Below are 22,677 nucleotides of genomic sequence, written 5' to 3' on the forward strand. Positions count from 1 at the left end.
CAGTATGTGTGAGGACTCACTCACTGTGTTTAACCGTTTTATTGCTCATATCTTTGGTGTTATTCGCCCACACTGATAGTTTGATGTCTTTTTCACATTTAAACTAAAGAATGTCAGTTTCTAATTTACATGTGATCTGTAGGAGGAGTAAAACATGCAGAAGGACTTTAAACCATCTTTTAGAGTCTGATATTTCCTCTTCAGTTTTCCTCCCTGACTTATAACCAGTTATTTTGTGCAGTAACATCTGTGACTGTGCGTCCACGGTGATTCACACAGAGCGATGACGTCAGCGTGTTCGATCCATCCTGTTTTAAATGAGCTTTAATCTGAACCAGCTGCTCATAAACTGGAGGAAACGAGGTACAGTGAGTGTGAGGTGACTTCCTGTCTGCGCTGAGTCAGATGGTCGTTCGGTCACCTCAGCTCAAACTAACGTACCTGTATCACCTGTGGTGAGTTCAATGCCCTCGTTCACAGGAGATTCTGTCACTGTTGAGCCTCCTGCAGCTCCATAAACTCATTTATCTTATTTAATCTCCTCATGTTGTTTAACGTCAGCTGCTCTGAGTCTGATTTTAATCCTGTTTGACAGACATCATGTGAAACACGTCACATATTGCAATTTTCAGAAAATTGCAGCAGCTCACAAACGTTCTGACTGTTCTGATGCAGTTTTCAATGAAAATAAAAAGTTTCATAGGATTTGAAATGATCTTGATATTCTGTCCTGTTTATTTTTATCACATTAAATCTCTGTATGTGAACGAAGAGACGAGCGGCAGAGTTTCAGGGATGTAAGAACCATGTCGAAACAATCTGGCTGTTCGTAATGTCAAAAAAAATATCAATGACTTTGTGTCACTTCTATTGATCAGCTATTTGCTTATTTTCAACTGAGACAAAGACGTTCAGAGTTTTGGGTCTACAGATGACGGATACAGAGACGTAGAGGCCTCATTGGCTGCTGTATCGTACATTAACATGAATGTCAGCGTCATGTTAGACAGATAAAAACTTCTGTCAACAACTGACAGTAAACAGAAGAGCTGCAGATTTTATGGATAAAAAGCTCTATTACATTTATATTTCTACACTATATTCAGTGAGTCATTCTTAAATAAGATGTCATTTATGATTTACATGTTGTAAAAATACAGTTTTTTCTTGAGGTAATTATAATCTGAATATTTAGTTTTACAGTTCCTCATGAATTATTTCCAGCACATCAGTGATTCAGTTCCTGTCAGTGTAACACACACTCCTCTACTGAGCGTCCAGCAGAGATTAGACACTAAATATTCACATTATAATTAACTGGAGACTAAACTTGATTTTTCTGCTACATGTTGAACATAATCAAGACTTATAAAAACAACTCATTGAAATCAGTGTTCGGAAATAAGCGTTATAGTGACTTTAATCCAGACAAACAGCAGCTCCTTTGTCGTGTGTGTACAGCAGGTGTTTCTCTCTCCACAGCGGCGCCGTAGTGTTGACGTAGTGTTGCCACAGGTTGACACAGTCAGAGCGGCGTGTTCATATAAATGTCTCTGACTGCAGATGATTCTCATGACATTTAGGTCAGAAAACAGGAAGTGAGAGAACATACAGAGGGTGCAATCAGTCAGAGGAGGAAACACACACACACACACACACACACACACACATACTGAACACACTCACCTCCGTCATCTCGGCGGCCGCTCTCTTTCTGGTTCTTCTCGCCCTTCTTGCCTTTGCTTTTCTTCTGATAACGACAGGAAGAGAAGAAGAAGAAGGTTTCAGTGACAGCGTCAACAAACGGATCTGATATGAGGAGAGTCTGGAAGGTTTCACCTCAGACCTGCTTCAGTCCTCCAGAATCAACACAGACACAGAGCTCCAAGTTTAAGGACAAATATGGTGAACGTTTATGAAGTGGTGAATGTTTGGTTACATTAAATCACCTTGTTCAAAGTTAGGTTTCATCTGTTCTACATGTTTGTTTTAAACATATAACAACTACTATGTTTACACCTGACATCAACACGACTGCGGCGATTAGGAACCTTGAAAATAAAGACCCTCAAACCTCTGCAGACCAAATCTGGAGTTTCTACTCCTCTGCACACTCAAGGCACTTTCACACCACGGCACATTCACCCATTCACACACTGGTGGCGGAGGCTACCATACAAATTGCCACCAGTAACCATTCACACACTCTCACACACAGGTTCAGTATTTTGCCCAAAGATGCATCAGCACGTGGAGCGGAGGAGCCGGGGATCGAACCTCTGATCCTCTGATTAGTTGACGACCTGCTCTGTCTCTGAGCCGCAGTCGCCCAAAAACAAATTATACAAAAATTCAGATAAACAACAGCAGCTCATATAGATTAAATAGAAGTGCGAAAAATACATATGGCGGACATAAATTAATTGAATTAAATTTTATTTTTCTCCATGGTTATGAAAAGTTACAACAGTTTCTCTTTCTGCTGCAGAGAGACGTTTGTCCCAGAGCTGTGTTTATGTTGTCCGCCTTGATGAAGGAGCTTCATTCAGCTGTGACGGAGAATACAAACAGAGTTACACTCCACGACGGAGTCACTGAGATTTGGAAAGGCTCCTTGAGTTCATCATTTTGCCTGTTGATATCTTTGGAGTCAGAAGTGACCATGTTTGGGTGACAGAGAAGTGGAGGACGATACCAGCAGACTGATTTGTTCCTGACTTCCTGTTTGACTCCTGTCAGCAGCAGTGATGTGAGGGTTATAAGAAGGTGTAATAATATTAGTTTCCTGAGCTCACAGTTTCAGACTGAAGTGTGTGAGGAACATGAAGCAGGAGGTTTGGTGGTTCAGAGTTTGGCCCCTCTGAGGCCTCCCAGCAGCAGCAGCTCTGGGTCGGAGTCGTCTAACTGGGTCAGTGAGGTGGTTATGAAAGCAGCTGATGGAGGTCTGACTCTGACCCTCATTAGTCTCCACATGACGCTGCAGCTTTGCTTTTTCCTCTGTTACATAACTGCTGCTCCAACACAACAGGGCCACTGTTTGTTTGTTTACTCTGCTGATTAAGAAACCTTCCTCCTCCTCCTCCTCCTCCTCCTCCTTACACCTGCACATTCATCAGCCTGTTTACAGTGTGTAACACAACACAACAGCAGGTGTGTCGTCCTGCGCTGTCATCAGAGGCTTTATGGAAGATAAAGATCGCACAGTTTAACTACTGAAGCAGATGAGCGTGCACGTCAGATGGTGTCAGTCTGAGAAAGTTCCAGTAGCGACAACAACTGTTCACACTGCAGACGCCCGACACAGGAAGACGGACTGATCGAACAGAGTCTGATAATAAACTAAATAAAACACGCATCAGTATCAGTGGAGAGAAAATGATGCTAACAGTTAGCCTTCTGCTAACAGGAGCTAAAGGCTAACAGATGCAGCTTCATTTATGTAGCTAACGTTAGCTAGAGCCTCCAATCACAGTGTGTCCTCCCAACATGGCCTCACTCTGAAGAAACCAGCGCTCGGGTTTAAAGACGTTTATTGTTGACGGACATCAGACATCAGAGAGAGTGTGTGTGTGTGTGTGTGTGTGTGTGTGTGTGTGTGTGTGTGTGTGTGTGTGTGTGCGTGCGTGCGTGCGTGCGTGCGTGCGTGCGTGCGTGCGTGCGTGCTGTACGTGAACATCAGCAGAAACTTTCAGGTTTCACTGCAGTGAAACTCTGCTACTGGTTAAACTGTGTTATTCACTGGTGAGGGGGTGATGGATTACACACACACACAAGCTTGGGCATGTATCCAAACATCCACACACACACATGGACATTGCACAAGAACACTGGGACTAAAAACACACACACACACACAAAGGAACTACACACTGAAATGCTTACTGTATTGCCTCACACCCACACATTACTCAAGCAGAGTGAGAACAAACACTCACACCCTAAACATACACACACTCTAACACACACACACACACACACACACACACACACACACACAGTATAAACTGGACACCGACTTTATTTAAACTCTGAGCAGGAGCAATAAATATCTCTGGTTTCAACATGTGGCTGGGTTAATCTAAACATCTGTGGAGGAGGAAGAGGAGGCTGGTGAGGAAGAGGAGAAGCATGTGTTCCTGCAGGCGCTGCAGAGGCCCTCCGTCACATTTTACAGAGGAGGTCATAAATCAGAGCTGAGGCTCCTCCGCTGTGTTTGCACAGCACTTCACTGTCAGGACGAACCTGAACTCCTCGTCTGGTTCCTCAGAGACGACGCTCAGTCTCAACAACATGAATCATCTCTGATTTCAAACCACAGCTCAGTGATGTCACAACGACACTGGCAAGGTGAAACAGGAAGAAACCAAACGCCAAAGTTTACAACATGCAGAGGTTAGAAAGGTCACAAAGTTTAAGATAAAAACTGGATCTAATTCTGTGACGAGGAGTCAGTGCAGATGGATCATAATTATTTTAGTCATCACAAAATCAAGTCAAGAAAACGTCCAAACAGACGTCATCACATTTTTTTTCCCTCCAACATTTTGGACAATTTAATAATATATTCTGACATTTTATCAACTTTTTTTTTTATTATTATTATTTTCCGACATTTCGTTAACAGTTTTTCAAACGTTTTATGTTTTATTTTTTGGACATCTTAATAATAATAATAATAATAATACTATTGCTTCTCTGACACTTCAATAACTTTAATTTCATAATATTTTTGGGCATTCCACCAACATTTCTTCAGACATTTTATTAATATTTTAGGACATTTAATTAACATTATTTGGGCATTTTAACAACTTTTTGTTCTCAGATATTTTAATAGTATTTTTCGGACATTCTGATAACATTTTTAAAACGTTTTTTAATTTTTTTCTGACATTTTATTAATTTTATTATTATTGCTAATGATAATAATAATAGTAATAATAATAATAGTATTAATTTTGTTAATGTGCCCCTCTATGTTGTGCTCTGCAGTTGGAGCAGTAATAACCCTGCAGCATCACTCGTACGTCGTAGCCTGTGATTCAGTCGGCGCCGTCATCGTACAGTCTGCAGACATGTAACCTGATGTCAGACTCAAGTCCCCAGGATCAGTGTCAAAAGAACTGATTTAATATCGTATCATGATGAAAATGATTTACATCCCTATTAACCAATAAACTTATTGATTCATCAACTAATGGATTCAGTTCTGCCTCTATGGACACATTCATTAATATTGTTGGTATGAATTATTAGTTTCTTTGTTAACGTTGTACGAAGCAGCTTCTGATCAACAAACTGAATAAAGTCTTGTCAATGTGAGAACTCGACACCAGAACAGGATGTGATGTCATGCTGCTGTAGTACACAGGATGCTGACACATCACCAGAATGAGACGTCTCCTTAATCAAACACAGCCTATCAGTGTTTCAACGGGCTGACTGGACACATTCACACAGTTAAAGCCGACCTCTGACCTCTGACTCTGCAGGGTACCAAAACAGGAAACACATCGCTCTGATTTAACAGAGTTCAATCAATGAGACTGAGCCATGAGAACATCTTCAATTTAAACAGAAACAGAGATCATCTTAACCTGAACTGAAACGGTACAACAAAACATTATTGTCAAAGGATCATAGGTGAGGTGAGGTGAGGTGAGGTGAGGTGAGGTGAGGTGAGGTGAGGTGAGATGAGGCGAGGCGAGGCGAGGCGAGGCGAGGCGAGGCGGGGCGAGGCGAGGCGAGGCGAGGTGAGGTGAGGTGAGAGTGGATTGTTTTGTGCTTTGGAGCTACAGTTCCCATGATACTCTGACGGACGTACAAAGGAAGCACAGCAACGAGTACTAGCCAATCAGAGGGAGAGTAGGGTGGGTCACACCTTTGCTGTCCTAGGAAATACAAATTCCCTTAACCATGGGGTGCATCCCAAGTCTCTGATCTTATCGCCCAAGCTGACCGTAACTCCTAAATATCACCAGAGAGACAAGAAATCCTCCGTCACCGTCTCATCAGTCAACTCTCCACGCTCTCGTCACGAGATCAGTGAAATCTAAAGGTAAAAGGTAAAGGTAAAGTTCCACTGATTGTCACACACCTGAATGTGTGAAATTTGTTCTCCGCATTTGACCCATCCCCTGAGGGAGCGGTGAGCAGCAGCGGTGCCGCGCTCGGGAATCATGTGGTGATCTAACCCCCCAATTCCAACCCCTGATGCTGAGTGCCAAGCAGGGAGGCAATGGGTCCCATTTTTATAGTCTTTGGTATGACCCGGCCGGGGATCGAACCCGAATCTAAATCTTGTTACTCTGCTGATGAACAGAGCAGATCACCGTCAGGTTATCACTGTGGCATCTGTTAGACTAAGGGACGTTTGTGCCAAATTTAGAAATTCGTTCACGGCCCTCTTGAAACATCACATTCACAAGAATGAGACACACAGTGACCTTTGACCACTAAAATCCAATCAGTTCACTGTGAGAGGGGAAAGATGCACACTGGTGGGCGCTGTGTAACGCAGCTTCACCCTCTATGGAGATTTTTGGTATTGTCTAAATCTATGTCCTGCTTGAAAATATATATTTCACATAGTCCTTATATGACCCAGCCCTAATTCATTGTTGCGTCCAAATGGATGTTTGTGCCAAATTTGATGAAATTCCCTTCAGGTGTTCTTGAGATATTGTTCTCATATATTGACGGGACAGACAACCTGAAAACATCAAGCTTTCAGCCACAGCTGTCAGCAGCACACAGCCATAGAGAAGACGATGGTGGGGTCAGTTTAACTGTGGTAACACAAACTACTGCAGCGAGCCCAATGTGTGTGTTTGTGCCTTTTCCTTGTGTGTAAATAATAAAACAGAGCAGCTCCTGTCTGCAGTGAACCCTCTGACGAACCCTCCACCATCACTGGATCATTGTGGATCAAGATCCTCAGCAGGTTCTGCAGCAGGTTTTTTTCTCTGGTTTCTAAGTGGATTTATAAACGTTAATACAAGATGAAAATAACAGTTAATTATATCCTGAGAAACTTTCAGTCACACTGAATCTAAAAATATGTGTCTCAGTTCTGTGTGTTCAGATTAGACTCTGAGAAGAATCTGTCAGGGTGCTGCTCGGTGTGTTTCTGGGTCAGAGGTGAATTAAGTTGAATAAAATCAGACAGTAAACAGTTTATAGTTAAACTCTGTGTTCCTGCAGCCTGTGTATGAGACTGTGTGACTGAGTCAGTGACAAACATGTCTCTGAACAACAGTAATGACTGTTTTCCTCCTCTGAAAAACCACAGGATAAAGAGGGATGAAAAAACGCTGCAGACCTTTGAGGACGTTTGTGACTTTGGACCTTTAAATCTCAACCTGGTTTTTATTCTGCTCTGATTTAAAGAACAAACACATCACTGTTTTCCCGTCAGGACACTCTCAGTCTCAGCTACCTGACAAAATGTCCGCCCTGGTGTTTGAATGTTCCTGCAGCTCGTCGTCCTGTGAAGAATCTCCTGGACGAGGTTAAACTCACAGAGAGACGAAGAGCAGCTCTTTTATTTCCCTTCAACGTGTCAAATATCGTACATCACGTTTCCCCCTGAGGAGCAGGACGGAGGATCTGGACTCTGAGGCCTGAAGCTGCTCCGTCCTGACCTCCGTCCTCTTCCTTTAAAACTTCCCCCAGCAGCTCCTGACTCAGATCCTCAGATCCTCTCTCCACCTGCTGCTCCTTCAGAGGACACAAATTCATCACAGAGACTGGGACGGTCTTTAAGTCGACCGCAGAGTCGTGTCATTAAACTGCTCGCTGTGACAAAAACAACTCTTCATGTGGCGTCCTCCATGTTTCTGCAGGACAAACCGTCACCGTATCAAAGAGAAGCTCGCTGTGATGTCGCCGAGCAGCACGTCTGAGGTTTTACAGTCACTTTATTCATGTTTGCTCTGAAGGATTACGAGCTGAGTTTGACTCCAATAAAGCTGCGATAACAACTTTGATAAACCTCATTAGATCAGGACGGAGTGATGAGAGGAAAATATCTACGTGTGGCTTTTCTCTGGGATTATTTTCTATAAATTAAATCTTCTGACTGTTTCATCTGTTTCCACACCTTTGTTTTATTATCAACAAACAAAAAATGGACTCAGGAAGTACAAAAAGACGACAAAAACTAAGACACAAGTTTAAATACAAGACTAGTTTGGAAAAATACACTCCTCCTCCTCCGAGAGTCAGACTGACTCATGTCTGTACAGTTCATATGAAGCTACAGTCACTAACAGTTAGCTTAGCTTAGCTTAGCTTAGCATAAAGCCTGGAAACAGTTAACTTTATTTCCTTTTATCTCTGTTTGTTTGTTTGTTTGTTTTATTTTCAATCTGCTGATCTCAATCTTAAAATCTGATTATAGAACAGACTCATGTTGTGTTCACACCGGGTGTGAATACAACAGTTCACACAACTCAATAACATGTAAAGTCAAAGTAAAGACACAATTAGACACGAATGCCCTCCAGGTGGCGCAATGGACGGGAATAACATGAAAGAAGTGAATGAAGCTGCACGAATAAAGTAGCGTGATTTCGCATCATATACTTATTCGTGAGAGTTGAAAAATCTGAACTTCAGCGACCAATTCGCCCCACGACAGCCAATCAGCACTGAGATCCTCCAGGGACACATGACGCAGAGGACGAACAAGCAGAGGTTCATTCATCAATGCAGCAATTTCACGTGCCGATGACGTTAGTTATTTACACGTATGAAGCAAGTCAACACAATTCTAGTATTCAAACTTGTGTGAGTAATGCAACATTAAAATTCACATCGTGTTTGGTGTGAACACATTAATCTGTCATTATTGGGCGGTGATGTCACAGCTCCCATTCAATTTGACTACAATTTTAAGTCACAGTTTGAACTTCAATACTTTACAGCGCCGACCGAATGGCGTCAACACTATCAGGTGTGCAAACAAGGCCTCATCATTTGGTCCAGACACACCAAACTGAACGAAAGACCCCTGCTGTGTCGCCTCTCTGCACTTGTACAGTGTTTTTCTGGTCTTCTAACCGACGACCCGCTCTGCCTCCTGAGCTACAGCTGCATCAGCACCTCGGCCATAAAGCTGCATATGAACACACGGTGAAGACTACAGCCGAAGGCCAACCAGCCTTTCACACTCTGCGTCTGTATGACAGGAAATAACTCTCCACAGCAGCAGACGGCGGTCCCTGTGCTACATGTCCTCACCTCTCTCCTTTACTGACACTCTGTGTACAGCGTTTTCAGATGTGACGCGCCCCAGGAGGCGTGGCCAAAGACTCAGATGTTGGTAATAATTTGTCTTGTAAGAACAGAACAAACTCAGTTCTTATTGAAGCTGAAGCCGTTAACAGATCAACTGATGAGCTGATTTATAAAAAATTAATTTCCGACTTTTTCAATAATCAATCAATCGTCAAAGTTATTCATAAAGTAGAAACTTTTTCCCTCGTAATTTACTAAATAATCAGAACATTAATTGATAATAAATATATTGTTGCAGCTGGAGGCTTAAAGAGCCCAAAACTCTCTGTTTTGATGTGTTGGAAACTCCTGAACTGCAGTTTGACGACTCAGTGACCACGTTACTTCAGTCTGACGTTAAAATCTGAACGGACTGTAGGAAGTTAGAGATCCTGTTTCCTTCAGCTCTTCGACCTGCTGCAGGTTTTAAAATGGAAAACAGAGTGTTAAAGTTTCAGCTTCAGTGTGAACGCAGCCTGAAACTGTTTGACTGCAAACACTGGAGGTCAGACTGAAACTGTTCAGGCAGAACTCTGTTCAATTATTCCAGGTTTTCAGATTAAAGTCGGGACAACTCGTATTTTCAAAACACTTCAGTCACACTGCAGTCTGTCACCTGTTCGACAGTCTGTGTGTAACACCTCACCTTAGCTCAGCTTAGTGAGGCGTTCAGGGTCTGTGGGGTTTTTAACACCTCACCACAGCTCAGACAGGTTTACAGTGAGGCGTTCAGGGTCTGCGTATGGACCATGTGTTGGCTCAGAAACGACTGGACGAGCTGGAGGCGAGAAACGACCTGCAGCAACATGAGTGCTGCGTTAACATCCAACAGTTCAACAACACAAAGTCTCAGCTGTCGGTTTGATTTTGTCCTTCAAGACAAAAAAAATCAGCAGATTCTCACAGTGAAGAATCTGGAAACAGCAAATCTATGATAAAATATTTTAAGCAGATTAGCAGTTGGCTCATGGATTAATTAAGTTATTGTTTTATTGAAGCCTCATGACTTTATTCCCACAATCCTCTGCAGTGAACTGAGTCCACACACACTGGAGCCCTCTGATACAACATTCTTTGTAAAACCATCTTTAAATCAGAGACGTCACGTCCTGACTGAGTCTCAGACCTGTTGGAGCTCCACATGTCTGTGGCTGTAAAGCTGAAGACGTTGCAGCGTCAACATGTGAGCAGCAGACGTTTGGAGATGAGATGATTTAGAGACGTTTAATTAAACGTCCAAACTCCACGTTTACAGCCACAGAGAGCATCTGTTCTCCAGAACAATGATGCTCCCACAGATGTTTACAAAGACAGTTTGATTTTATCTCTGCAGTGTTTCATTGAATCTGAACCTGCTGCTGCAGATCTGTGTCGTCGTGCAGATACAAAGTCCATCACATTCTGATAATGCTGCAGTGTTCACAGCTCCACCTTTTAGTACCAGATCTGTGTGCTAGGTACCCCAACAGAGGGGGGACCAAACATGGGGACGCTAAGGAACGCTTCTGTTGGGACCATCCACAACTTTCACTGTGGAGACAGAAACAATGAAGTGAACGGCGAGGAAATGAGGCTTAAGTGGGATTTATACTCCTGCACTGATCTGATGCTGTAGCCCACGCTGTAGCCTGACGTGCACCTCCCCAGAAATGTAAAGGTGGTGCTAACAGTCTGTTTCTGTGAGCTGAAACCATTTCCCTCAGTGGAAACAAAGGCTACTGGGGCTGACCCAAAAAATTTGAAGCTTCAAAGCTTCGTTTGATGGCACAGGATTTGATTGTGATTTTTTTTTTTTTTTAATATTCTGTCTTTTTTTTTTTCCCTCCCGTTTTTTGGGGGGACCTTGAACGCAACACCATCTCCAACAAGGAAATATAAAGCCCGACGTGCAATGAATGGAGACCTATTATCCTGCTTGAACACAGACGACTAAATTGTTTCGACAATGTGACTCAAAATAATGATAAAATAGATTTTATTGATGTAAGATAATATGCTGATGGTGACATTTTCCACCGGTCCGCTGCGCTCTGAGTCTGGTGTCAGTGACACATGCTGCTCTGAGTCGAGGGTTTGAATTTTTAGTGTTAAATCAAAAGTTAAACACTACGTATCAGCAACCAGAAGTGTTTTGTTGTTTGTGAATATTTTTATCTTAATTCTAGGGTTGCAAGAAACAACCTTTTCACCATAATTTGTAAGTTATTAACTTTTTTGGACTTTTTTTTTGTTTTTCGCTCACTTGCTGACGGGCGAACCTGAGCACGAGGAGAAAACCACATATAATGGCTGGGCATCAGTAGCTCCCATAGTTTTCTCCTCGTGCTCATGTTCACCCATCAGTGTCAGTCACATTAGACTATACCATCATTAGTCATAATAAAATAACATCAAATTGGAGTTCAATGTTTCTGTGTCTCTGTATAAAGATAAACTGCATCAATACAATGTTATGACATTATGGAAGGTAAAACGTGTAAGAACTGGTATCTGTTGAAGTTACAGTTTAAACACCTCTGAAACTGATCAATGAAACTGATCAATGAAATGATCAATGCAATAAAAGATGTTCCAAATGGTCTTTAAGGTGCTGGTTACCAACAGGAGCTGGTTCTGTAGGGAACAGGAATGTAGCCAGACCAAAAACTCACCATAAAAAAGTTCACACTTTGTTTCCACTGAGGGAAATGGTTTCAGCTCACAGAAACAGACTGTCACCACCACCTTTACATTTCTGGGGAGGTGTACGTCAGGCTACAGCGTGGGGTACAGCGTAGGCTTTACGTTGTCACAGCCTACGCCGTAGATATGGTGTCGATTCGACACAGAAGTATAAATCCTGCATAAGGGCTCATTTATGCTCCAAGGTTTACAACAGGAGCATAACGAAGACCTCCTCCACCGTCATTTTTGTTTCTTGTTGTCAGGAACTTTTGAATCCGTCCTCTAGTGCCATCTAATGGATGCATCTGTGTCGTGGGCAGTGATGGAGACAACGTTTGAAATGAACATGTTTGTTTTTGTTGGTGAAGGGAGCAGAAATGAGCCTTTAAAATGCTGCATCTTTTAAAGGTCAGGGATCTCGCCGCTTCCCAGCATTGGAGGCTTGATGGACGCTAATGCAGGATTTAAACTTCTGTATTGAATCGATGACGTAACTACAGCATAGGCTCTGCGTCGACAAACAGCCAACGCTGTAGCCTGACGTGCACCTCCTCAGAAATGTAACTCCACGTCACAGTGACGCAGACCTCCTGTCTGTCTCTGTAAGCTGAAACCATTTCCCTCAGTGGAAACAAAGCTTTGATTTACTTTAATTTCACAGATAAGAAACAATAAATTGTGAAGACAATAAAGCCTCCACACACTGTGTGTCTTGTAAGTTCTGAGTTTATCGACGTAGATTTATTGTGTGATCTAAGTGTGTGACTGAGCAAAAATAAGACACTGCACACAGACAGGTGTACCTCGTTGTTCCCTCCTGTTAAAACTGTTTCTTACCAACACAACAAACTATATCGGTGATGTGACTAAAAACACTGAAGACCCATTCAATCTGAATTTAAGACATTTTAATACTTTCTAAGCACCTGTGGCCGCCCTGTATATCACAGGACACAGCGAGGTACCAGCTGGATTATTCTTTTGTTAATGAGCTGTATTAAAGAAACTCAAACACGTGACCTCCTTCCTGCAGCACGGTGGACAGAGGACATGGAGAGCAGTTTAACTCCATCACACGCAGCCTCGCAGTTCCTTCTCTGTGTCCCTTATAAACCCTGCAGCAGGTGAACTGTTGACTTCCTGTAGTTGTGAATGAATTCCAGTGAAAGGCGTCGGCAGTGTGTGGTGATGTCACTGATCTCCTGCAGCAGCAGCAGCAGCAGCAGCAGCAGCTCAGACTCTGAGCCTCTAAATCTGGTCTATTCTGAGATCATCAAAAGGTTTACTGGAGTTCATCTTATGCAACAGCTTCTCTAACTGGTCTCTGATCAGACTCACTGGTTCTCAAACATCTGAACTACATGTTTGTCCCAGCAGGAAGCTGACGACTGATGCTTCTGTAGGAACGTTGTCTCAACCTGCTTCCTGCAGAGGTTTCCTACATTTCCCAGAATGCCTTTCAATAAGCTTCATTCAGCTATTCAGTATGTGGATGTGCACACCAACAGTTTGATCAACCCAGCCGCCAAAATAAATGTTTTCATTGTACGTTTCTGCAAACTACAGATACGCTGCATTCATTTATTGTTCCGTAACTGCTTCTCCTCTTGGGGGTCGCGGGGGTGGAGCCTATCCCAGCTGACATTGGACAAGAGATGGGTTCACCCAGGACAGGTCACCAGACTATCACAGCCTGGCCCTAACTCTAACCCTAAGCCACGCCACCACACAGAGAACATGCAAACTCCACACAGAAGGGTTCCTCCACCTGGGGTTTGAGCCAGGAACCCTGTTACTGTGAGGCGACAGTGCTAACCACTGCAGCACCGTGCCGCCTATTAAGTAGCAGATACATTAAAACTTAACAATTCAACACTGCTGTGGTTAATGTGGTTAGGTTTAGGACAGATTATGATTTGGAAAAGATCATGCTTGGCTATAAATACCAGGTTTAGAGGCACAATCACAGCTGGAGAAGCCTTGAATGTCTTTATTAAAAACTACGGCTGCCCCATAACACTCAGCCAAAAGTTAGTCGACCACAAAGGTCATTAGTCGGCAAGATTTCATTGGTCGCTTAGTCACAGAACAAAAAACAACAAGCAAATAAATAAATAAAACAAACATGAAACTCTATCAGGAGCTGCACCTTGTCAAAATAAATCCAAACCTATATGACTGGAGCATGTGTGACTTTACTTTGAAAGGACAGACACAGGAAGTGTCCACGCTCAGGAGTCAGGTTAATTTCCAGGGCTGGTACCTGCAGTTATTCCACAGGCTAGTTAATAACATGTCGGGCAGGAAATCCAAAGTGTGGGATCATTTTGAGAAGGTGAAGGACGAACCCAAGGTGATATGTAAACTCATCTTCATTGGTCGACTACAAACATGACGTATCATGTGAAACATGGAAGTAGCTACATGCCCATTAGCCCACAGCGTCATTAACAGGCGGCTCGCTCAGTGTGTGACGTGCACTTGGAGATAAAATATAGGCCTATATTAATGAAGGTTCATTAGTACGGTTTGTATTTCTCTGTAATGTAGCACAGTGTTAACAATGTTACTGATACTATTCTTTCTCACACCTTCAACTCAAACCTAGGGATGGGTATCGTTAAGATTTTAACGGTACTACTACTCTTATCAATACTGCTTATCGATCCGGTATTTTAATGGTACTTTTATCGATACTTTTTGAGGAAGAAAAAAACAAATTAATCATAAATTGCTTTATTTTCTCAATTCTCATTATGCAACAAAATAGTTTTTTAACAAAACATTTTACTTTTTACAACTTGAAATGTAAAATACATAAAATAATAGTGTTGTCACGGTACCAAAATTGGGACCCACGGTATGATACCAGTGAAAGTATCATGGTTCTGAGTAGTATCAGGATACCACAGCAAAAATGAGGCAGATGTGCCTTTTGTCATTTATGAAAAGATAAATCACTTTTCTATAATACATCAATGATATTTCAGTGGAATAAATTACTTATTGACTTATTCATACTTCAAAAACAGCATCAATGAGTGATTAACATAGGGGGGATCAAAATAAAATAAAAAAATGAAATAAGAATCAACCAGCCACCCTCCTCCCCTGACAAGTAAAGAACAGTCCCTTCATAAGTAAAGAACAGTCCCTAAAGTGCGGTGAGGTTTGTGGGCCGTTCCCTGCCACAAAGAGTAATGTGAACGGCTCGTTTCGTGTTGGCTGCTAGCATAATGTTACAAACCTGGACTGGATGTAAATGAACTAGCTGTGCTAGGGCAGTCAAACCCTGTACGTCTGCATATGATGCACTTTCACAAGGTGTTTTGACAAATTACTTGCGTTGCCGTCCTTACACGCAAAACATTTGTCACACTTGACAACGCACTGTGTCTGCATCACCTCTTGTAATGTAAAGCCACACTTTTGACCGTTTGGCTCTCTCCGCCATCGTTATCTATCTAAAGGTAGGCTACGAGCTTAAGGTGGTGTGTGCGCTGTCTTGTGTGCGTGTATGTGTGTTCGTGTCACTGGAACAACAGCCCCGCCCCCTGCTCTCCACTCACACACAGCAGGCAGCCAGGGTGAGCGACACAGATCTCTCGTCTTCAGGGAGAATAGCGAAAATTATGATACAATGACGGATAATTGACGGTGTTGATGAGATAAATGTGCAAGATAACGTTTATCTTGTAAAAAAAACAAAAACGCGACTGCTCAAGTACCGATAGCAGAACCGTTAAGGTCAGAGCTTATCAATACTGTGGTCTTGTAGCCCCGGGGCTCGTTCAATACCGGAGTTCGGTACCCATCCCTACTCAAACCACCAAAATATATCATTTAATCATTACATTCATATCAGAAACATGCAGGAGACTAGTCCACTGATGGACCCTGATGAGGACTGTTGGTCCACTGATGGACCCTGATGAGGACTGTCAGTCCACTGATGGACCCTGATGAGGACTGTTGGTCCACTAGGGACAGTCTCAGTCGGGGGGGGGGCAGCTCTGGGACATCTCTGTCACAGTCGGCTCATAGCTCAGTGTTTCACTCTGTCATCAGACTCAGTGTCGACACCAAAACTTCAGAAACAGCTAAGCTCTCGTCGACAGCTGACACAAAGCAACGTCCAGTGCAAAATAAAGACACAGTCACAGACTCAGCAGAAAATAAGACTTAAAGTGTAAAAATTTTCTTCTGTTAATCTGCAACTGAGAAAACAGACGATTACAGAACCTGAGCTGCGTCACGTAGAAAACATAAAACACCCGAAATAACCTGATGAATGTTTCTACAAGACAAAGACTGTTTGTTAGAGAACTTTAGACCAGGAGCAACACAGAGGCCAGTTCACATAACTGATCAATAACTGATCAATAACTGATGGGCTTGTGACTGATCAGCAGATTCGTTCAGTCTGAACCTTTGGCTTTATTTCCTGTGATGTCAGCAGCTCTGAGCGGCTTGACAGACGGACTTCACATTATTCAACACTGAATCCAAACCTGATAAAAATACACACACCCCCCCCCCTCCCCCACGGCGTCGCTCAGTTTGGGCAGCAGTGACCCACATGAAGCTGCCTCGTCATTTTCTATCAATAACCGGTGGAAGACAACAGCTGTCCGTCGTCTGTCCCTCTGTGCGGCGAGGACACTGCAGACCAACAGCAGAACATATAACTCTCCCCCAGAGTGGGGGATCGGAGTGTTTATATCTCAGATATTATAATAAACACACCCACTGACTGTGTGTCAGCGTCCTCACAGAGCTGCTTCAGGTCAGACACATAACAGGACTTTACAGGACTCTGACACCATGTCAGTACATGTCAGTGTCACTGCAGAGCTGCACACAGCAGCAGAGTCATGTCGGGCCGAACAGGGTCGGATGTCACATTCATTAGATCTCACTCTCTAGAGGGCACTGTTAAAATAATGTTGGGGTCAGAGGTCACCTACAGGCTCACTGTTCGGTTGGTCCATTTCAATTAGAAGTTTACATTAAATTATATTTTTTAACTTCATTTTTGAGATTAGCCCCTTTTACACTGCCAGATTTTCGGTGAATGTTGGGCCGTTTTGCCGGCAAGCTGTGAGCGTTTAGACACACAGAGCCGGATTGGCGAGTTGATCTGAGGTGTCCAATAGAGTGTGCCAGTAAACCCGGAACTCCGTTAGCGCTTTTAGCACTTCCGGTTCTCTCGTCTAAAAGTCAATACATTTTTTGAATGGGATTTTGGTAAAATGCCTCAAATAAGGTCTGCAGTTAATAGAGTTGTACCGATACCGATACCAGTATCGGAAATGCCTCCGATACTGCCTAAAATGCGGTATCGGGTATCGGCGAGTACAGCCTATGACCAATCCAATACCACGTAATGCCTCACGTCGTTACGCATACGCACGCTACAGGCAAATGAAACGGAAACGGAGCGGTGTTTAAAAACATTCATGTCAAATGTCTTTTTTACCAAATTGTGTGGCTGCACTTGTCTTGATCCGTGTCAACACTGGATAATAATAATAAAAAAGTTTTATGGCATTAATTCTACTATTATGTATTTATTTCTTCATATTTTACATAGAGTTTTAGGAGTTGAGACATACAACAATTCATATCCCATCCATTTTTATTTTACGCGCACGTATCGGATCGGTACTCGGTATCGGCAGATACCTAAGGTTCAGGGATCGGAATCGGTATCGGGAAGGAAAAAGTGGCATCGGTACATCTCTAGTGGTTAACAAAAGCTTAAGCGAGTTTCAGGTTTTGTTCTACGACATAAAACACGTCAGTAAATACCCTGCTTGTGAATTTTGAAGTTTTTACGTGTCGTAAAAAAGGCGGTTGCTAACAAGTTGCTCAATACGACTACAAACCCTGTCGGGGACATTAAACGTTATCACCCCCGAACAGGCGAGAGTGCTGGCAGTCCGCCATTACAGCTTCTTATTTAGCTTAAACTAGGGATGTCCCGATCCACTTTTTTCACTTCCAATCCGATACCGATATTACAGCCTTGAGTTTTGGCCGATACCGATCCGATCCAAACACGTATTATACATATTCACTTATTTTGTTGTCAGTCATGTTAGAAAAGGTTTGATCAAGCAATATTACTCTAACAAGAACAACTACTTAATCGGGTTAGTTAGAATGATCCACAACAGTTGGTATGAGAAACTGACCTGTTTATTGTTAAGAGGGTTAAATAAACAAACTTTAAACTTCAACATTAACATTAAATAAAAAATATAGCTGGTTTGCTTTGGCTGCTTTGGCCCCTTAATAAATAGAAAATAAATCAACACAAGAAATCTTTAAAATATCTAACAATGAAATTAAAATAGCAGCAGGCCTCCACACACTTGTGCTTTGGCCCTCTAATAAATAAAAAATAGATTAACACCACAAGACGTTGTTGACATTTAACAAACAATGCAGCCTTTCCTTTTCAGTTATTTTAGTAGTGTTTTTGTAGTCCATCCATGGCTCCAATTTCACTAATTGTGTTTTTCCGTGAAAAACTGGATTGGAGTTCTTGGATCAGCATTTTTCCATGCATTCCGATCCGATGCCGATGCCCGTTTTTTGCTAATATCGGCGGCCGATACTGATCCGAATATCGGATCGGGACATCCCTAGCTTAAACAGTCCGATTTCCCCATTATACAATGTTTTTAAAATAAAGCGGCCAAAATCAGTTGAAAGCTTAGTGGCAGTGACGTCAAGAGTCATGCAACCGTGGAGTAGTCATGTAGTCCGTTAAAGCTTAACGTTAGCTTTTTACTTCTGGCGATCGCATTTAAGCTTCAAATGTGGTATGAAAGGTGTTCATATGTGAAGATTATCTCGCTGAACAAAACCTGTAAGTATCATAAACTTGTGTTAGTCACAGAGCTTATTTTCTGACATAATCCAAAACACAATGCAAAAATCACATTCACTTTCTCTTCCAGGAACCAGCGCGATGCTCAACTTCCGGGTTTTGACGTCAGCCCTGGCACACTCTATTTTCTGCCTCGTAGGGTAGACATATTGGCCGAACCTTTTTGGTTTAAAAAGACTGAGGCGGCCTTCTGCAACGGGAGGGGCTGTTGATGACTTGTGGGAGGAGCTGTTGATGAGGCTGCACATGCGAGCCACTGGCGGTGGATAAACAGGAAACAGCTGATAGCAGGAATTAGATGAGCAACTGGGGAGACAAGGAATTGCGCGCCCTCCTTGTCCTCGCAAACGAAGAGGCCATTAACCGTCAGATGACGGGGACCGTGAAGAACGGGCTGTCTTACGAGAGAATCACCGAAGGACTGACCAGCCGCGGCTTCCCTCCCACGTCACTGTTTACGTCACACGCTGAGCTACACGTTTTGTTACTTGCTCACGCCCCCCATTGCCCCGAAAAAGGCACATTCTGTATAAACAAAGGTAGGTAGGCGGCATTTTGCTGCACTCCCTGATTTTGTTTTTATACTGCCAATGCTGAAAAAACACTGATTGGGCTTTCCTGCAAATTTGCACAACTTCTGTCTAAAAAGGGCTACAGACTCCACTTATGTTCCCCCTATTAAAATAACACAGGGACAACCAGTCCCACAGCGAGTCACCACCATGAAGATGTTTGTCACATGACGTCTTTGACAGAATAAGTTTGAGCAGAGTAAAGTCTCTTCAGTGCTCCGCGACACGTCAGGCTTCAGTTACATATTTAAACTGAATCTGTTCAGGATCCAGATTTTAAGGTTTTAAATGAAAAAACAAAGTGTGACATCAGACCCCGGTCTCCCCCACTGGAGGGACAATTTTGCAGTACATGTACTCGAGTATTTCTACTACATCCCAGAGTACTTTTTACTGCACTACATTTACCTGACAGCTTTAATTACTTTACAGATTCAGAAGATTAAAAACAAAATAAATCAGTAATAAATGATGATTTATCACAGATGAATCTAAAGTCATTACAATGAGCTCCACCTTCAGCAGCTGATCAACATTAAACTGATCATTAATGCATCAATTATTATTATTAAATAAAATCATACATTGCATTCTGCAGAATGACTTTAGTTCATTTTACTGATCAAACTGACAGACTTTATATATTTTAATGATAATACATTCATACTTTACTGAAGGAACATTTTCAGTGCAGGACCTTTACTGTAACAGAGTATTTCTACTCTGTGGTATTTATACTTTTACTAAAGTATTAAAAGCTGTGAGTATTTCTCCCTGCTCTGTGCAGCAGGACCTCACTATAGTCTGTTTAGTATTTGACTGTTTTTGTGTAATTTAAGTGATTAAACGTCATAAATCGATTTAAACTGATGAAACAAACTTAATTTCGGAGCAGTTTCGTGTTAAATGTAATACAGTGACATTAAATGAGTCCTGGTGTTGATTACAGCCGTTAAATCTCAGTGTCCCTCCGGTAACAGCACCGTGGGAAAACAAACACGATGTCAGATTAGAAACAGATGTTAAAAAGTTCACCGTGTTTTTACCGCATCTTTCTTTGTCTGGCGCCAAATCGGTTTTTAATGAATCCGGAGTCAACTGTGATCAATAAACTGATTAAATCACAGAGAGGTGACGGTTATATTTGGCTCCGTTATTATCCGGAGCTCAGTCTCGGTGTCGGTGCACGTTTTGTGGCCGCAGCAGCAGCAGCAGCTCCTCAGCCTCCCAGACTAACTCAACATGTACCGGACTCTGCTGCCGCCTGCCCGGGGTCTGCCCGGGGTCTGCCCGGGGTCTAACCGGGGACCGAGCCGCGTCTGACCCGCTGTTTGTGCCGGTGAGACTCACCTTACTGTGGCTGCAGCCCATTCCTCCTCCTCCGTTAGAAGCCGCTCTCTGTCTCTGCTCCTCTTCCTCCTCTTCTTCTTCTTCTCTCTGTTGACAACTTTCAAACACTTTCAAACAAGAAGTCTGTGAACGCACCGCAAAGGCCGCCGGGCGCAGGGGGCGGGGCTTATCTCCGCTGCATTCAGGAACACTTTGTAAACTCGGCAATCCAATATTTATTTTATTTTATTTTATTAATTCAATTAATTCAGTGATACAGTTTTAATTACAGGTAGAGGTAACGGAAACGAATGACACAGAACATATTTAAGAACAGTTTGTAAACTCATCAATCATATTTTATTCTAATTTTATTCTGAATGATACAAAAGATGAAATAAAATTTAATGAATTAAACAGAAGGTACTGTAACAGGGGATTCAGACAAAAAAAATTTAATTAAGATCGAAATCGTCAATCCATTTTATTTTATATTTAAAAATTCAAAGATAAAATAAGATAAAAACTTTATACTGCGGGGAAGCAGGGAAAACGGATAAGACAAAAAATATATATTTATAGATTTAAAAAAAAAAAAATGTAAGATAGAAATCGTGAAATGTCTCTGTAATCGACCATGGAGTCAAAAATAATATAAATATGAAATAGAAAATACAAAAAATTAAAGCAGTAACGAATCTTAAAAGTTCGTCAAGACTCAAGAAACATAATAAAATTACAAATGAAAATATAACTTTATGATTACAAGTCAAAAGTAATAAAAGTATTAAATATAAAATACTTTGAGGAATTTTAGAAAAATAATAATAGTAATAGATTACTATGAAACAAAACAATACCAACATGGAAATAAAACAGAATAATCAACAGTCAGCCAGATTAAAGCAAACTCAACATATAAATATTTAAAGGTTTTATATGACACATTCAGTGATCAGCCTGTAACTCCAAACATCAGAAGCAGTTTCCTACAAAGTGACGCGTGCAACACATCTGTTATTTTAACCGTTACCGAAGTTTCACAATCAGCCTGAAAATATCTCAAAACTTTAAATAGTGACAGAAAAATCCCTGCATGTTATAAATATAAATATTTTGACCTATTTCAGCAGAAAACTTCCCTGATTTGTTCTAAACAGAGACTAAAAATGTTTCTGCTGCTTGATGTGGTTTTAAATTTAACGTTCAGCCTCAAGTCGCCAGAGTGTGATGTCATCTCTTCTTGATTATAACAGGAACATATTTTAAACATGTTCTCACAGAGGAGTGAAAAATATTTGACCAGATAAATGTTGTGACAAAAAAAAAAAATTCTTAAGATCTTGAAAATTGACAAGTTGCTAAGCCACGCCCCCTTAGTTACTGTTGCTATGCCTGTCAGTCTCTCCATTTACAGTGATAAAGGTCATTTATCAGATCACAGTTCATATTAATGTTTTAAACAATGTGTCCTCATTTCAGACAGGAGACAAACACAGCTGTGTGTCGTCTGACAGTGACCCTCAGTGTAGCCAGCTCAAGTGACATCAGGGCACCTGCACAGGTATTTATCAGCTCCAGCTCTGATTGGCTCAAATCAGCAGGGATGAAACCTTGACACCTGGTGGACACTTTCGTCGGCCTCCATTTATTAACCCTGTGTTACGGCACATTTGTGATGTCCGACATGACACACGATGATCATCGAAGAATCGTGTTCACAGCTCTGGTCTTCAGGCGCTGGACAGTTATGTTGGTGGAAAATATGTAAATGAGATGCACAAGTCTTGGGTATGAAGAGTGTGAACATCTGTGCAGGTGGATGGGCTCTGATGCAGAGTGATGTTTCCAGTGTGCAGCGCTCCCTCAGGCTTCTGATGAATCTTAAATATCCATCATGAGTATTGAAGATGGCGACGCTCTGTCATGAATAAG

General features: G+C 42.0%; 1 protein-coding gene across 1 annotated transcript in view; it reads right to left on the minus strand.

Annotated features, from left to right (window-relative positions):
- The window catches only part of ccdc69 (coiled-coil domain containing 69), a 33,287-nt gene extending 12,393 nt beyond the window's left edge, over window positions 1-20,894 (minus strand). The window contains exons 1-2 of the mRNA XM_033627018.2: window positions 20,764-20,894; window positions 1,687-1,750 (exon numbers count right to left, since the gene is read on the minus strand). Coding sequence (XP_033482909.1) covers window positions 1,687-1,750; window positions 20,764-20,784 — 85 coding nt within the window. The 5' untranslated portion in view covers window positions 20,785-20,894. The remainder of the gene's footprint in view (window positions 1-1,686; window positions 1,751-20,763) is intronic.
- Between the last annotated feature and the right edge of the window lie 1,783 nt (window positions 20,895-22,677).

The sequence above is a fragment of the Epinephelus lanceolatus genome, chromosome 7 (assembly GCF_041903045.1).
Source record: "Epinephelus lanceolatus isolate andai-2023 chromosome 7, ASM4190304v1, whole genome shotgun sequence".
NCBI lineage: Eukaryota > Metazoa > Chordata > Actinopteri > Perciformes > Serranidae > Epinephelus > Epinephelus lanceolatus.